General features: G+C 45.0%; 1 protein-coding gene across 1 annotated transcript in view; it reads left to right on the forward strand.

Annotated features, from left to right (window-relative positions):
- OTOG (otogelin) overlaps positions 1 to 19,280 on the forward strand; it is a 1,048,712-nt gene that overhangs the window by 238,160 nt on the left and 791,272 nt on the right. Inside the window, exon 10 of the mRNA XM_078682941.1 lies at positions 11,351 to 11,459. Coding sequence (XP_078539067.1) covers positions 11,351 to 11,459 — 109 coding nt within the window. The remainder of the gene's footprint in view (positions 1 to 11,350; positions 11,460 to 19,280) is intronic.

A 19,280-nucleotide genomic window follows, 5' to 3' on the forward strand; every position in this document is an offset into this window, starting at 1 on the left:
GGCAAAACAACTGCCGTTCGTTGCGCCCTGGGACTTCTGTCCCACCAGGGCTCTCAGGCAGGCAGATGAAACCCCCAGAGTCACTGGAGCAGGCAAAAGAGGTGCAGAGAAGCATCCCCTGCACGTTTCTATATCCCGCCCGATTTGGTAACTGGAAGCCAGAGTTAAACGGGCAGCCAATACCCGCTGCAAGGTCGGGTTGTTGCTCTTGCTCCTGGCTGCCCTTTGAAAGCATCTACTAATCATAATTAAATAGTGGCCAGAAACATTTGGCAAGTCAAACGAAGGACACTTGCCTGAATCCAATGCAGAAGATAGCGATGGTCTCACTATGTCAATAATACGAGGAAAAATAAAAGGCAACATTTTCTAAAGTACCTTACCCTACTAGAAAATTACTTTAATAGAAATCTTACTTCAAGCATGTTGAGATCTCCAAGTTAAAGAAAACCGCTACCTTTATAACAAAACAGATTCACTGACGACAGCTTCTAATGGAGAGAGGCCATATGATGCAGGCATTTAAAAGGCAGTGTTGCCAGTGAGAGGCAAATCAACATTTTCTGATTCCATTTCAAACAGTTTGAATTAATCTCTAAGTAACTTTATTATGAAACGATTATGAAACGATTTTGATTCATGTACTTAGTTGAGTCAAAATTGAATCTTTATATGAGTGGCATAAAAAAGTTGTAGTTCAGATAATTAAACTGAAAGGTGAAGTCATGAACATTTATGGCACTCCGTTTGTCATTGCATGAGGGCTTGGTGAAACTATCGATCTCTTATCTGCCAGCAATGTAAGCAGATAAATAGACACCAATCTACACTCTTCTCTTCCTAATGTACTTCCTGCACACGCCTATTGTGCATGCAGGCAAAACATCTAAATAACATCTGGCCTGCTATACTCAGGGCTATTGGCTTTAATAACAACCCATAAGCAACACAAACCCTAATGAAAAACAAATGTAAAAACATTTGAGTCTGATCCAGGAATGTAATTTATCTCTACATGAAAGGGAGTAACAAACAATGAAAATAAATAATAGTATACCAGTTCTGAAACTTCATTTGTAACAATTCAGATAGTTGGTAAAGTTCTCTAGAGGTAATGAATGAGAATTTAAATGAAGAATCTGTAAATCTTCTTCACCCGAAAAAGGAAACGACATTTCAGACACCATCATGTTAAAATAGATTACATATTAAAAGAATGCATAACAAATCTTTCTTTTGTTTATTAAAAGATTATGAAACTATTAATTTCACACCATCCATCCGCACTAGCTTTAGACTGATGCAGGCCTGTCTTAAATAGGAGTTGTGAGTCCACATGCGCTAAAGACATTTCTAACTGTATAAATGCGTGTTTTCATACAGGAATTGTTTCTAACAGTCAGGCATATGTCACTCCCCAAGAAAGAAGTACTCACTGAACTCCATCTAGCTTGGATAACATCAATAATGAGCAACTGTATTATAAAGCTACAAGAACATAATGAAGGTCGAGATGTTCTTGTAGTCATTTGTTAATGAATTGAGGAAGGCACCCTTGAACCACTTTTCTACCAGCTGTTTTTTGGGGAATAGGAGTGGCAGTGCAGCTGCAACTCAGGCCTATTGCTTACAAAATAAAGAGAGGGCTTTGAGTTCATGTTTCGACCACCGACTTTTCAGTCTCTATTATTTTTTGGCTAAGGCTTAATCATTTGCACTTTTTTTCAGCCCAGTGGAATATTCATCTCTCACCAGGTGAAACTGGCTTTTTGGCTGCATCCTTTTGGCTCCACCAGAGAGACAACTTTTTTTTTTTTACAGTTTTATATAGCGCGAACTTGACCCGAATCGGGACTCAGAGCGCTTTACATGAGCACCTGTTGTATTACATGAGGACACATTCATTTTTTTGTTAGTCACAGTGATTTGTCCAGAATCATAGGATGTTCAGCATCATTGCCGAGGCTCGAACCCAGTTCCCCAGAGTCGAGGTCGACCGCCCTAGCCATTAGGCCTTCCCTGTCAGCTTCTGCATCGAGTGAGTCTTGCTCGAGGTTCTGTCCCACTCCTCCCTTCTTGCCCTCTGCATTTGTCATTCCCCTCTCGTATCAGTCTATCGCATCTTCTTCCTGCCCCTTTCTCGTTCCCCATATGCTTCTCATTCCTCTGCCTACCACACTCTTATATATCCCTCAGACCCCACTCTGCTTTCCCAGTGGCTTCTAAAACATCCTGCCAATATGGGCATTTTTCTGTCCTATTCATTTGTTTCTTTGTAAAAGTGCCCGGTGGCAAGGAGCCTTCATTATAGTTTGTCCTTAATTTGTATCTCATAGACTCACATCACACCACACCTCAGGTACCTCCACTGGCTCTAAATACAAAAACTTGTTCATTTCAAACGCCTCACACACACATTCACGGCACTACTTGACTGTTAGACCTATCAGCTTTAGAGTTGGCTTTCCCCAAACTTTTTGCCTTCTTACTTTCAATTTGCTGAATTCTTTATGTTGGCCTTAGGACTCTGAGCACTTTACCACTGACAACCAGTGCTAAAGTGCATTTGCTTTCCCCCTAAAACAAGGTTTGATTGACTTATCCACAATTGGCATATTTAATTTATCTATAGATCCCTAGGAGAGTGAACTACCTGTGCCCAGTGCCTCTAAATTAAATGCTATTAGTGGGTCTGCAGCACTGATTGTGCCACTCATACAAGTAGCACTTTTAACATGTCTCAGGCCAGCCACTAAGGAAGGCCCTAGGAAGTCCTTAAGAAATGGTGCTGTGTAATCAAAAGGTAGGACATGTACTTTTAAGTTTTGCATGTTATGATAAGGAGAAACACTCAAATTCATCTTTCACTACTGTGAAGCCTACCCCTCTCACAGCGGTGGCCTGCACAGGTAAACACGGTGACGCAGTGGGGAGGAGCAGGGCAGGGTGGCAAGGGGGAGTCGACAGATGACAGAATAGATATAATTAAATAAATAATACCTATTCCCTCATCTGTCGAATTCCCCAACCGTGCCCTGCTCCACCTCACCGCGCTTACCTGTGCCAGCCGCCGCTGCCATCTCATAGACTAACATTGAGAATTCCTTATTACATTTATAAGCCATAATTCCAAGTTGAGAAGGAGTAGACCTCTCATGTTTCATATCATTGGAATGGTAATGATAAATACTCTTTACTGGTACTGATGGAATTATCACTACCCTTTTAATAAATGCCACTTTTAGAAAGATGGCCTTTTTCTGCTCTTAGCCCTGTGCGTCTGCATCCTGTCTCCAACACACGTCTAGGGGGGGGGCAGGTGAACTTTGTTCATTCCCTCTGGACAGCCACACATAAAGTGAGCTTAGGTGTGACTGATTGGATATCCACATCCTGATGGGCCCTCCTGGTCAGGATGGGAGGGAGGAGCTGACACTTACACCTGAATAGGCTATGTCCTGTGCCCACACAAAGGGCTGTAGACCCACCCTGGAGTTAGTCTGGAGCCAGAGCTGGGTGGGAGGACCTCTGTGCACTTCAAATTCCCCCTTTGAAATCACCCCTACTTCAAAGGCGCAACTGTGTATAGGCACTGGGTTTCTGACTTCACCAAATCGGACACTATTGGACCTACGACATACTCTTCTGAGAGGAAGGACTGCTGTGCTGCTACAGGTACTGCCACTCTGCTGGACTGCTGCTCTGGAAGAGCTGCGATTCTGCTGTGTTCCTCTGATGCCTGCTGCATTCTGCCCTGCTGAGGAAGGACTGGATCCATCTCACTTGAACCCAGTTTGACTCCAAGGGCATGTTGGCTTGCCCCCTGTTCTAAGTCTCAGATACATAGAAAAAGTTTCATCAACCTGCAACAGTACCTGGACTTTGCTTGCTGCAAGATTTGCCATGCCAAGTAATGCCAATCCAGTCCTGGGCACTTGGAAGTGGGTATAAAGTGTTGAAACTGATAAACATCAATGCATCGATGATATTGCACTGATCGGCACCGGTGCATCTGCCTCGATGCCAATACATCGCCTCTCTGTACAAACCAGGGATCCTGCATCACCGACTGTGTGGTGCATCATCTCCAGTTTTTGATGCAGCTTCAACTTCGCGTGGCTCGGTACCAAAGCATCACTGTTGATTAAGCAATTCTACACCGACGGATCGCCTCTTTGCTTCATGCATTTCTATTCTGTCTACGAAGCATTCCCAGGTACTTTTCAGAAGGCCAAGGCTGGTCCCTGTATCTGACCTGAACTCCATTGTGGTTGTCTTGAACTTTTGGATTACCCTGTTCTAACGCGACCAGATATTCCCAGCTGGCGCTTTAAGGTTTTAAGCACTGCATTTTCATTAATTCTTTAAAAAATTCATAACTCCTGTTATACTGATTGGATTTTAGTTGTTTTGTTCATAATAATATAAGCTATTTTTCAAAAACTGGTGTGGAATCTTTTTGTGGTGTTTTCACTGAGTTACTGTTTGACGTATTGCACAAATACTTTACACATTGACTCTTAAGTTAAGCCTGCCTGCTCTCTCCCAAGCAACCAGAGAGTGAGCACAGGTTAATTTATTGTGTGTATTTGATTTATCCTTTTAAGGATTGTGGTTCCTGATTGGACAGAGAGCATACCTTTGCCAACCAGAAACCCAATTTCTAAAAATAACTTAACCCAGAACCAGATCAGGAGAATGGGCATTCTCATTCATCACTCTTGAAGCATGGAACGGCCTCTCGCTCCACATTGGAGCTTCTTTCTCTAGCTATAGACCTGGCTTTTCAATTAATCAACCTACCATAGTCAGGGATAGGCACAAATATACATACCATAGAAACTACTGAAGAACTATAATGAAGGCTTCCCTGATATCTAATGTGCAGTTGAAATAGAAGCAACAACTGAACTGTTTTGAAAGGGGTCTTCAACCTTTTGGTTTTTGTCTTGTTCAACTAGTTTACATTGCATTTGTTAGAATATTAAAACAATTACGTATTGGCTTTTTAATTGCTTATTTACTATCTTATGCATGAACAAACTAACACTTAGGCCCTCATTAAAGGTGACCTCTTAATTACAATGAGACAGATAACAGAAGTTACGGGCCTCATTCTAATTATGAGATCTGTGGTGTTGCTGCTATTATGCTTATTTTTACAAAAGAGATACAAATAGATGTGCCAAAATGTCAAATATTCCAGTCTAACACTCAACAAAGGAAATTGAGAAAGCGGATAATGGTGTAAGAATTACTGTAAAATGCAAACAGGGACTACTTTAGGGAAGGAAAACAAAAAGCAACAAATACTCAAAAGTAATTTCCATACAATTAGCAAAAATCTGAAAATAATAACATTGCATGCATCTTGCAATGTTGCTATATGTCTTTCCATATAACACTAATGCGTATCCAAATTAAGAAAATGTGTTTATCCTTGCACCCATAAGAGGGGAGTTAAATAATAATGACCAAAGAGGTAGGTATAACTGCACTAATAAAAATACAGGGCTTCATAGTGGGGATGATTTTGAAAGAGAAATCTATGTTCAGAGATCTATGCGATAGTATATTTCTGCCTATAACATAGCAAAAATCCCACCCTAGATGGTATACACCATTTCTGGGTGTGAAGTCAACCTCCTTATTTCCCAACAAACACCATATCACTCCCCTCTAGCTCCAATACTCGCTTAACTATCCTGTCATGGAACATAAACTGCCTCTGCAATAAGATTAAGCGGGGTATGGTCCACCAGTTGATCCGGAAACATGCGCCTGATGTGGTATTGTTGCACGAAACACCTACTAAGCAATACTTGTAAAACAATGCCTAAAGGGGCTACACCATGGTGGCACACTCGGGCTACATAGCTGACTCATGGGGGTGGGTATCCTTGTCATGAACTAAACGCCCTATATCCCACACAAGGCTTGGGATGACCCTCAAGGTAACTATGTGGCACAGGCGGGTGCTTGGGAGGGGATGCCAATTAATCTATGCTCTGTCTATGTCCACCCCGGCTTCACCGTCTTATGCTCCTGAGGCTGAGTGAGATGCTGCATTAGCTGTCGGAATGGATCCTACTCCTTGGGACGATTTCAACACTCTGCTCTCAATTGACTTGGACAAATACTCCCAAGCATGTACGGCCCATTGGGATCCCAAGCTGTCTAACTTTGTCACCGCCCTCGGACTTGCCAACACCGGGCGCTCACAAAACGCTTGTATACCTTCCTATCTGGGTCCACCACAGCCTTTCCAGATTAGATTACATTATCACTCAATCCATCCACCTGGCATGAGCCGCTGAGGCCCAGCACCTGGCCGTGGGATCTCAGATCACTCCCCGGTGTGGCTAGAGATATGGGGGAGTGGCAATATAATTCCCGGCCCTCAACCTATCAACGCCTGTCATCTTAAGGATGCCAAATTAATCGGGCACTTGACCGATGCCACAACTTCCTACTTTCAACTCAATGAGGGGTCGGTTGACTCTCACTTGATGCTATGGGAGGCCTACAAGGCGGTCACCCAAGGCCGAGAGTACTCCTCAATAGTGGGTCGGACACAGAACGGACAACCACAACTCCATACACCTGGGAGCGAAAGGAGAACTTTAGAGAGAGTGGGATGTCATGAGACAAATGAAGACAGTTTACATACCCTCCATCTGAAACAGAAGGAATATAGAAACATACTGGAGGACAGGGCAAGAGCTTCCCATACCATGTCTCAAAGACGTCTCTATGAGGTGGACAACAAAACGGGGAAACTCGAAAAGAGGGACTGAGCAAGTGGGATGAGTCTCACACATTACCACTGATTTTGGCGACACCATTTCTGATCCTGAGAGTAAACCAGAGGCATTTGCTCAATACTATTTGCACATCTTGACTCACCCAAAACAAATTGGTCACTTTTTGACATTGGGGATTTCCTGAGGGGCATAATACTCCCCAGTCTTACAGAAGAACATCGAACCTTCTTGGAAGCGGACATTGAACTGCACAAGCTGGACCAGGCGCTGTGATCACTGAGCTTCGGCAAGGCAAAGGGACCCAATGGTCTCCCTATCGAACTCTATAAATGTCTCGCCTCCAAATGACACCTCAGATACTTAAAATGTGGAGGCAAGCGTGGGAGATGTGCATGCTTCGTGTGGATCAACGACTTGTGACAATAGTCGTATACATACCGGAAAGCCACCAGAGCGCTGCAGCTCATATCGTCCCATTTCCTTCTTCAATGTTGAAATCAAAGTCCTTGCCAAGTTTCTCGCAAATAGGCTTTGTCAGGTGATCACTTCCTTGGTCCATCCTGACCAATCCGGCTTCATGCAGAACAGAGGGACATGCCTCAAACTATGTAGGCTGTACTGGGTAATGGAGGGTTCCAGAAACGACGAGATAGTCACAAGGGTATTGTCTATGGATGCCTCAATGGCATTTGACACCCTGGAATGGACCTACATGTTTAGAGTGCTCCAACGCATGGGATTTGGACCCAACTTTCTGGGTTGGATACACTTATCATATAAAGACCCAATAGCCCATGTCAAGGTCAATGGTACATTGTCCCACAACTTCACACTGGGCAGGAGGACCAGACAGGGGTTCCCAATCTCCTCATTCATATTTGCACTTGCCCTACATCCTCTGGCAGCATGGGGCCGACAAGACCCACTCATGAGAGGCATTACCAGGGGGGAATCATGAGAAGATCCTATATCTCTATAAGTGGATGACATTCTCTTCTATGTAACGATCCCCCAAGACAATTAATTGATTGACCCATATCCTACAAAAATGTGGCCAATACTCCGGTTACACTGTTAATTGGGATAACTCTCTTAGTCATTTAATAACAGGTACCATGCCTGCATTACCCAGATGCGTCTGCCTCCCCCTATCCACTGGGTGTTTCAAATATCCGGGAATCCACATTACCATGGGTCCCCTCCTTTTCTATTGAATAAACTTGCATCCTGTCCTTGAGCACTTTGAATCGGATATACAACACAGGAGGATTCTCCAACTTTCTCTTTTAGGGTGAGCAGCAATGTTTAAAATGATTACATTGCCCTCTATGCACTGCAAACCCTCCCACCCCCACCGAAAACCTGACAAGTTCTTTCGCACCACTGAATCTCTTCTACACCTGCTCTTACAGAACACAACCCCACCACGGATAGCCCTCTCCAAGATGATGTGTCGAGTTTCTAATGGAGGCCTTGGTCTCCCTGGCATCAAAAAATATTATTCAGCATTACAATTAGCAGTGGCAAATGACTGGGCATTCGCCCCCTGTGACCATCCCACCTTCAGACTGGAGAGGCTCTTGATGGGATGTGAAGGCTATCAGGGTGTGCTCTATAGCTCAACTAATGCTGAGAATCTCCTACCTCATACACACACAGTGGGTCAGGTCTGGAAATCGGCCACATAGTTCCTGGGTTGGAGGGAGCAACCTACCAACATGACCCCATTGTGGTGCAGTGACTTACGTGCTCAAGTATGAACCCTCCAGGGCTTCAAGCCATGGAACCTCATAAGGATACCCTCAATGGGTGATGTGTGGAGGGATGGCAACATGCATACCTGGTTGGAAATGCAGGCCCAATACGATTTGGCACCTACTGTGGTTTTCAGGTACTTACAACTCCAGCATGCCCTAAAGGCTCACATCCCTAATGGCACTTCTATTCTAGACTCCTCCCCCCTAGAAGCCAGAGTCCTCGCTGAACCACTACCCAAAAAACTGTCTCACTCATCTACAAGAAACAAATAAATAATTCACCAACCACCCTTACTGCACTCAGGATTAAATGGGAGGGAGATATTTGGGATTGTGATGACAGGGAGTGGGAAGAGGTGCTGGGAACTTTTCACGAAGTGACCATACATACAGGGTTTCGATTGATCTACCTTCGTATACTGCACCGCTCGTATTAGTCACGCATTGCGATCCGGGCCATGGGCCACTCGCAAATGTATCTTTGTCTCCGGGGCTGTGGTGAAAGAGGCACAACCTCCCACATTATATGGTCATGCCTGATTGTAAAAACCTTTTGGATACAACTACAGAGAATTATGGGAGCGGTAAAAGCAGGGGTCCCCGAGACACAGCAAAAATATGTCTCCTACATTTATGGGGAGATGACCGGCCACCAAAATACATTAGGATATGGTTGTCATTGGGTCTTGTGGTCGCCAAACAAAACATTACATGCTTGTGGGGGGCTGTGAAGGCCCTACAGTGGAGTGAGAGCGCGACATGGATTGCTGCATGACAAATGAGAAATCAATATATTCGTGGAGGGGTTGTCCGCATAAGTGGGACCGAGTCTGGGCAAGATGGCGTTCATATAGAGGCCTAAGCACATAATCCAGTTTGAACCATGAGGATCCAGAGCAGGGCTCCCCCTTACTTTGAGAGACAATTGTGTGAAGCATGACCCTCCACTACAACTTATATAGCTACCTTACTGTGTTTGTATTATTTGGAAGGGGTCCCCCTCCCCCAGAGTGGCGTTCACAAATATACTATGATGATCTGCTGCTAATTCTCTATTGTTTTCTTTTACTATTTTTTTCCTTCCTTTTGAAACTAAATAAAAAGATTGTTAAAAAAGTCCTTTTTTTTACCAAAGGTAGGGAGCGTACAGGGAGTGCCCTCTCCAGCCTCTCTATTGGCCAGGCTGTATTTACTGTATAAGGGGCTGGAAGCCTCATCCCAGACCCCCAAAGACAAAGAGACAGGGAGAGGGCTGTCCTGTCCCCCACAAGTGGTGGTATCGGACAAAAGAGCTGCAGGTTCCTGCAGAAGTTAAAGATAGGCTGCCACGCGGGAGGTGGCGGGCCAGCCAGAGGTGGGCTTTGTTGGCTGCTCTCAAGATTGGAGGTAAACGGAGGTGATCGTGGGACTGGGCACTCCCAGGATTAAAATGAAAACACAAAACAAAATCTTCACAACTACCCCCGCATGTCGGGAGAACCGCTAATAAAATATTCACTGCTCTTAGCTGGAATGCCACATAATGCCCTTCTTGGTTTGCATATTTTCTTGGTTGTCCCAGGATCACAGGGCATCACCAACGACCTTGAAAAGTGTTGTGTGTGGGCTGTAGAAGCTACAGTAGCCCCCCAGGAATATTATTTGGTCAACTGACCCTACATTTGTGGGGTCAAAAAGTCCTTGACTCTCTGGAATTTTTCACATAATTTTGAAAGCATTCCCAAGGCTGGAGCTCTTGCTCTACACCTGGGAGTGTAGCTCTCACTAGGGGCTGGTTCTATGACTCCATTTAACGTGGTCTGAAGTTGTAGACAAAAGATACATGCAATGAAGCACTCCCTAAGGGCTGAATCTATGGTTGCATTTTACTTGGTCTAGAGGCTGTTTTTATAAGGCTTGAAAGTACATATAAAGTATACACACACGTTTTGTTCATTTTAAAATGCTTTATTATAATATTGTTGACAGTAATAATTGATCAAGGTGGATGTGCTTTATTAACAATAATAAGTGCATTTACACATGGGTATTTTTGATGATTGCATTTACATACGAAATGATCGTGCTACATGTTGGTTTTTAATCTTGAACATTTGACCAAGCCAATAGACTTACCTTATATGTATGTATAACCCTTTCAGGGGGGTCAAAGATGATTACACAATGTCATCTTTGATATTTTCAATGTGCCTAATGTACTTTTCCTTTTTCTAAAGAAACAGCACCAACTGGATAATCATGCATTGAGTGTCATTGTTGCATGCCAGCGAATGGTGATTAGTAGCCCACACCATCTTCCCTGAGTAAGCCTTTGACTGCTCTGCTTCACTACCTTGATAAAATCAAGCGCTACAATGGGGGGCTTGGGTCCCCACAAGGGTAAATTGTGGACCTATTACTTGTGCAGCCCTCACATCCTGCACAACTAATAACCTAACGTCCTATATAAGACATTGCAAAATAGTAAAATGATTACACAACTATGGCTGAACACTCACATTTTTATTGTAACCGTGGTACTTAAACTCACCAATCAGCACCTGAGATAGGCTTTGCCTGCTCATTCACATCTGCCTGTAGAATCAAGGAGGTAAAGTGAGGCTAACTTTCTGTAATTGATTTGGTGTTGAAGCACTGGTTGCTTGGGACCTTCAGTGTGCTCCTTTTTTAAATGCTCAGTGATCCTTGCAAATGCATGGCCTGGAGACTAATCCTGAAGTCTTATTATGAATGGCATTTGTTCAATTAACAGCTGGAATGAACAGTGCTAGGTCAGTTTTATCATGTAAAACATTAATCTAAACTACATTTTTTGTTACAACTTTTTAGGTCTAATTTATGAAAATGGAGTTTGCGTCACACCTTCTGAATGCCCTTGTATTTATCATGGATCCTCTTACAAGTCTGGCTCTATTGTACAGGATGAGTGTAACAACTGGTCAGTAATATATTTCTACTTTAAACGTTTACCTTCCGGAACCTATTACTTTTAGGAGAATGGATGGTGGCATTATTAGTACAGTGCCTTAATTATCATGCTATTTGACTTCAGTGAGCATATATATTACATGCTTTCCTATAATGTAGTTATTGTTCACCTTTGAAGAATCTTCATGCTGATTTTAATAGAAAAATCAGGTGTCAAAACAAGAACACAGAGGCACTACAAAGTAATGGATAACATATGCACCATGTAATGTGAATTATATTGTTAACATATTATAGTGACATTTATGTTTTAGTAATATTTATTTGCACAAAATAAAGCATTTCATCAAATCATGCACTAGACAGCAACACAACTCAAACTACATCTTAGCATTTTTGTTTGGGTGCATAGAGACTTAGGGGGACGCCTTGTCATTCTTTCATTCAGCGCAACGCTGCAAGCAAGCTTGTTGCACTGCACTGCATTGAAGGGCAAGGGCAGGAACGCATTGTATCTACCTTATACAGTGCAGTCCTGTCCTTTTGTAGCACTGGCATACTTTTGGCTGCCTAGCCCCAATGCAGGCACCCTTGTGTCATGTTGCTAGGGTGTCTGCATTGTAGGTAGGATTATTTTTGTGCAGGATTGCACAAAATCAATCCTGAGAGGCATTTTCCTCTTTCTATGTGTGCTGCAGAATGAGGAGAACAATGCAGAAAAAAGGCTGACAAATGAGGACAAATATAGATATTTCTCCTCGTTACGCCTCACCTGTGAAGGCATAGTATTTTGACGCATTCCCAGCTCTACCACTAATGGTAAATCTGGGAATGCACCAAAATCCATGGACGGATGGATGGGAACACCCACGCTCCATCCATGGAACGCCTCCCTAACACAAAGTAATGTAAGGAAGCAATTTGAGCTGCCTTGTGTTATTCTAGATTTATCAACCAAGCAGGGCCACCTTCGCTTCCGTGGCTGGATAAATCTTCACTTACGTTTTGTGTCGCCCATGCACATGCACCCCCTTGCATGGCGAAAGGGCGATGCAAAACCTTGATAAATATGGGCCCAGGTTTTGAATGACATCAGAGTACTGGCATATTGCCTTAACTAAGGGGGCTAAAGACAAATCAACGCATTCTACTCCAGAGGGCCACTTCCAATTTAAGGTAATGCCCTTTGGACTGAACCTGCTCCTGCCATATTCCAGTGAGTATGGTAAACCAGGTTTTGGCTGGGATGGAGGCCTTCAGTGCTGTTTACCTGGATGACACAGCGGTTTTCAGCTGCAGCTGGGAGGACAACCTCTTTCAACTGTGGGAATTGCTTCAGGCAATTCAACAGGCACACCTGACTATCAAGGCCAGTTAGTGCCAGATAGGGCAAAGGTCTGCGGTGTACTTGGGTCACCTTGTGGACAGGAGTAAGTTGCAGCCCCTCCATACCAAAATAGAGACTACTATGGCGTGGGAGCCCCTTAAAACTCAGACTGAATTTAAGGTCTTCGTGGGCCTCACTGCATATTGCTGATGGTTTGTCAAGTAATAGTTGCCCCTTTATTGAATTGACTTCAAAGAAGCAGCCCAAGAAGGTGATCTGGATGTAGGCTTGCTTGAAAACCTTTGACTCCCTCAAATAGGCCATGCGCATGCCCCTGTGCTCAAGGTCCCTGAAGTGTCAAAGGAATTCCTTTTTCAGACAGATGCCTCAGAGCATGGAATAGGGGCAGTCTTGTCACTGCTCAGTGAGGAGGGCCTAGATCAACCTGTAGCTTCCATATCTAGGAGGTTACTTCCCAGGTAATAGAGGTAGAGTGCTATCAAGAGAAAAGCCTTTGCTGTGGGCTGGGCACTGAAGAAGTTGAGACCATACTCGTTTGGGACTTACCTCTGGGTTCAGACAGACCAGAGTCCCCTCAAGTTGCTCAAGCAAATGAGTGGTGAGAATCCAAAATTGTGGAGGTGGCCTACCTCAATAGAGAGAATGGACTTTGTGGTAGTACACCATCCTGGATCAGATCACTCTAATGCTGATGGTTTATCTAGGTTCTTCCACCTTAGTGTTGAGACTCCCAGGAGGTTGGGTAGTTACTTTCAGCTGGTAGGACTTGTGTTAGACCAGCCAGCCCTAACGTGGTCCTCCCCAAAACATTTTGTCTGTTTCCCTTTGTTTTTCCACTAAAATGTGTTTTTGTTGGCCTTAGGACTGTGCATGTTTGCTAAAGTGCTTGTGCTCAATCCCCTAAACATGGTTAAACTGGTTTATACCTGATTGGCATATTTAATTTACTTATAAATCTCCTTTAAAGTGGTATGCAATATACCCAGGGCCTGTAAATTAAATGTCATTAGTGGGCCTGCAGCACTTGTTGTCTCACCCACTTAAGGACAGACAGAACAAGATAGTCAGGAAGATTGAGCACATATAGGGAGCTCCAAGTTTTGGGATCATGAATCCATGACAATTCAGCCTTAATCTCTGCCATCCACCCTGCTGCTGCCTAGCATGTTGCACAGAATTACATTCTAGAGTGAGTAATTGGTTATTTCGCTGTAACTTGACTCATCGGGATAGTGGAAACTCGCCAGCTGTGAATTGCGATCCACACCAGAGCTGGGATCAGATCCAATCTTCCAAGCAAGACCGAAGTAGAGGTCCCGGTCTATTGAAGTTGGACCCGGAGGTGACAACTCAGTGCCGACCTGGCCAGTGGATTTCGTGGACCTCCGTGATCTGGGAGTTGTGTGTCTGGACTGGAAAGGAGCTGAGGCTGTGTTGGGAACTGCAGTGGCTCCTTTGCCTTCTCAGCGGATGGGCTTGTGGGTAGCCTAAGTCCCCCTCCCCCTGACCCGCTGACATCTGCACTGGAGAGGAGTGTAATGGAGAGCTTTGTGCGGCCACTCCACCTATCTGGGAGGGCTACACTGAAATGGATCTGTTTTGTTGCACAGGGTCCTAGGGTGCCGTTAGTGCAGTTATGCGGGTCGGGCTCGAACCCACCGCCCTCGGATAAAAGCATGATGTAGTCCCTTTTGATTTGTGACTGTCCTGTGGGCTTCTATTGCTGATGAAGAGTCAGTGGAGTTGCCTTGGCTTTCCTGCCTGTCTCCCAATGCTTACAAGGTGGAACTTGCAGCCTGTCTGTATTACGTGGCTGGGCGAACTTCATCTGGTCTACCAGCATGCCTCGTAGGGTGGCAGCCCGACTTTTTGAATGCTCTGTTGCCTTGGCTCTACCCATTGTATCCCGGTGCACACAGGGAAGAGTTTGTCGGTATTGCGTGTTGGTAGATTCCTGCCCAGGAACTTTGAGATGTTGCCTGATCTTGCCATATCCTTCTATAATAATGGAAACATCCTTATACAAGCTTTGGACCTGAATTTTAAATGCTTTGACAGAATCTTTATGAGGATTAAAAATAAACTTGATAATATAGTCCCTGCTAGTCTACATAATCAAAGTCTCCCCTCAGCTCCGTAACCTTTCATGTCCTCCTCCTCTGTATTCACCTATTCTGCTTCCCCCTCACTCCCCCCGAGCCGGTCTGACATATCGACTAACATAAATGGTGAGTGAAATACCAACATACCTAACCCTGATAGGTGAACTCAATTCTGAATACCATAACGATTGCTTTTCCTACCCTTCACCTAGCCTCATGCTCAAGTACTTCACCCTGTGTTCTGCCTTGTTTCTCAGATTAGATAGAACCAGCTCATCAGAGCCTTACTAACTCAGCCAGAACGTTACCCTCTCCCCCTCCCTAGGACCTATTCACAATAGGTAACAACATATATCTACCACCTAAGGACAGGGAATTCCTAAGATGCATACCATGTACCTCCTATAATATCAGCAATCGGCAGCCTCGCGGTCCCATACGAACCCAGACCTCTCTACCCAGACGGCAGTATCAGAATCGGCGGCCTCGCGGTCCCATACGAACCCAGACCTCTCTACCCAGACGGCAGTATCAGAATCGGCGGCCTCGCGGTCCCATACGAACCCAGACCTCTCTACCCAGACGGCAGTATCAGAATCGGCGGCCTCGCGGTCCCATACGAACCCAGACCTCTCTACCCAGACGGCAGTATCAGAATCGGCGGCCTCGCGGTCCCATACGAACCCAGACCTCTCTACCCAGACGGCAGTATCAGAATCGGCGGCCTCGCGGTCCCATACGAACCCAGTCCTCTCTACCCAGACGGCAGTATCAGAATCGGCGGCCTCGCGGTCCCATACGAACCCAGACCTCTCTACCCAGACGGCAGTATCAGAATCGGCGGCCTCGCGGTCCCATTCGAACCCAGACCTCTCTACCCAGACGGCAGTATCAGAATCGGCAGCCTCGCGGTCCCATACGAACCCAGACCTCTCTACCCAGACGGCAGTATCAGAATCGGCGGCCTCGCGGTCCCATACGAACCCAGACCTCTCTACCCAGATGGCAATAATCGGCGGCCTCGCGGTCCCATACGAACCCAGACCTCTCTACCCAGACGGCAGTATCAGAATCGGCGGCCTCGCGGTCCCATACAAACCCAGACCTCTCTACCCAGACGGCAGTAAGTGGCGGCCTCGCGATCCCATACGAACCCAGACCTCTCTACCCAGACGGCAGTATCAGAATCGGCGGCCTCGCGGTCCCATACGAACCCAGACCTCTCTACCCAGACGGCAGTAATCGGCGGCCTCGCGGTCCCATACGAACCCAGACCTCTCTACCCAGACGGCAGTAAGTGGCGGCCTCGCGGTCCCATACGAACCCAGACCTCTCTACCCAGACGGCAGTATCAGAATCGGCGGCCTCGCGGTCCCATACGAACCCAGACCTCTCTACCCAGACGGCAGTATCAGAATCGGCGGCCTCGCGGTCCCATACGAACCCAGACAACCTACCCAGACGGCAGCATATCCTATGATTACCATTACATAAAGGGATCGGTCTCACTATTCATCAGGGGTATAGTACTACAATATTCTGGATCACACAATAGTTGCCAAATTAGATGATGTACAACCTATCCTTCAATCCAAGAGCTCCTCTCTCCCTTATTCAGTTATCACTTACCTGATCAGGGGTAGCATCTGTTCACAGTAACATCTGACTAGAAGAACAGGTTACCTTTTCATACAAGAATAAGAAGCACACTGGTTCACTATGCAAAGGTTATTATCAAATATAAGCTCTCCTCTACCCCCTTTGCTCAGACCCACATGGACGGGAGATGCATCCGTTCACCTGCACCTGACCAGAAGAAAGGTTAGCCTCACTAATAATAATAATTTCCGCACAATGGCTCACTAAGAACTGGGGTATCTTTATTACACAACAATAACAACATTAGCAACACATAATAGACACATACACAGATCTGCAGGGTCTCTGTAAAGACCACATCCACATCTAACTAACAGGGACTGTGAATAGACTGCACACCGCTGAAAGGAAAAGGATTAGTAATAATGTTTCATGGGCACTAACATAACAGGATAGATATCACCTGATTAGTATGGAGTCTTGTTCTAGCTGTCATCTGGATTCCTCCCTCGTCTGTGATTCTCCTCTGCACTCTTGGACATGCATCTGCGCTGATCACTCTGCACTGGACACCTCTCCCCCACGAACTGTCTCCGCCTTCCAGCTTCAGTCTAATTGTTTCTGCCGCTCTGATAACCGTTCGCTCCACTAGCTTCTTCATTCTGTCTGATTATCTCTGTTCAAATGTCCAATTCACCCCAGCTGCTCTCACAGATTAGTATAACTTCAGTCTCTTCCAAAAGGCATCACCTCAGACTCCAGCTGATCACAACTCCTCCGGATAAGTAACTACTTCTAACTGCTGTCTGCAGCTCCAAACATTGCTTCATCTCTCTCTCTGTTCAGAACACCATCTACTCACAACTGCTTCTAGTTTCTCTCTCTCTGGTTCCAGCGCACTGGCTGTCTGTCTTCCCTCTGTTCCAAGCATCCACTGTCTCTTCTCCCCTGCTCCATCTCCTCTCCTTCTGCACTCTAACGCTCTCCGTTCCAATCCACGACTGCACTCCTTCCAACCCAAAGTCCTTCTCCCTGACTCCGCCTCTGCACTTCACTAATATGGAATGCTGTCTCCTCATGGAAAGTTCCAGGCATCAGCCTGCCGCCCTCCAAATTCTTGCACCTCCCCGTACCAAGGACACATCCCCAGCCGGCCGGCCCGATGTTGTGTCTTCGGCACGAAGAAAAATACAATCCTTCGACAAGGGCCGGCCTGAACCGGTTCTCTCCAAGCGAACAACACCTCATAACTAAAACATTACCTTTACCCTGCATCTCAGTCTGCAGGGACAGAAAACAAAATGGAGTCTCTCTAGTTCTGGGCCTTGTAGGCCTGAGAAGGATGAAATAACACTTAGCTCTATCAGAGTACCTACACAAACCATACCAATATGTAATATGAAGTCAAGACAACAGGATCCACCCTCTACTATAGGTAGAATCATGAAAGGACACATAATTATGTCAAAGCCAATAGGCAATAGATGGATTAGAGTCGACAATAAGGGATCTATCATCATATTAAGCAGCTATCCTCTAGTTTATGCTTTTAGGTATGGCAAAAAGGCCTTCAAAGGACCAACACAAGGCAAGAATAGAGATTCAGGATAGTAGCAAGCTTAAAGTCACCATCACTCATAAATAGAGCCCATAAATCGAGCAGAACACCCTGGAACTATCAACTTCCGGTTTCCTGTCCCAATACTTACCCCATCTCACTGCATAAAGCCACTTTGCCCCCCACCAATTTCCCCCATGGGTTGTCTCTTCAACTAGTTATCCTGGACCTGCGGTCCACAATGCCAACCCTCCCCTATTGAGGACAATATGACTGACCTAAAGTTGAATGCCGTCCCTTCCCCCAATACGTTCCTTTGCACCTGTGAGGAAACTATTTTGCCATCCAACACCCCTAACTTCAGGACTCCTAAATGCCTTCTCTGAATACTGAAAGTCTTAAAGTTAGGATTTTTCTCAGTTTAGGAGTCCTAAAGTTAGGACTCCTAACTTTACTACTCCTAAACTGAGAAAAATCCTAACTTTAAGAATTTTGGTATTCACAGGAGGCATTTAGGAGTCCTGAAGTTAGGACTTCTAACTTTACTACTCCTAAACTGAGAAACATCCTAACTTTAAGACTTTCAGTATTCACAGAAGGCATTTAGGAGTCCTAAAGTTAGGACTCCTAACTTCTGTGAATATTGAAATGAGTAAGTGCCTTCTGTGCATACCAAAATGGTAATAAGTTTAGGATTTTGTCTTACGTTAGTTCTGTGAATCGGGCCCTTTGAGCTCAAATCCTGGCAGTGTGTCTCGCTTAACACACAGCTTTCTTGAAAAGACGTATATATAAAGCGTTTGTCAGAGACACAGTTGGCCAGAGAACAGTACGTCCTAAGCCTGTATGAGTGGCACAAAGCCGCTCAACCCACGCCGCGTGTATCAGCAATATCACAAGAATACTCTTATTTCCTGTTGACAGATTTATTGCTCTTGTGGAACTTTACATGCACCACCACATATGTCATTACCTCGGTTTCAGCAATGTAATTTTGTTTTTCCATATGCTTCATATGACTTTGTTGCTTTTCTGGTACCTCACATGTCCCTTTATGATGTTGTATTCATGTTTGTACCTCCTTCCACTTCCGCTCCTTTGTAGAGAGCTCTGATACCTGTATGAGTCATGTTGGCGCTTTATAAAACTTTTCAAATAAGTAAATAAATAACCCATTAAAATATGTCCCAGGCCTACCATTGCAACCTGAATGCAGTTTTAAAC

Source organism: Lissotriton helveticus, chromosome 3_1 (assembly GCF_964261635.1).
Source record: "Lissotriton helveticus chromosome 3_1, aLisHel1.1, whole genome shotgun sequence".
NCBI lineage: Eukaryota > Metazoa > Chordata > Amphibia > Caudata > Salamandridae > Lissotriton > Lissotriton helveticus.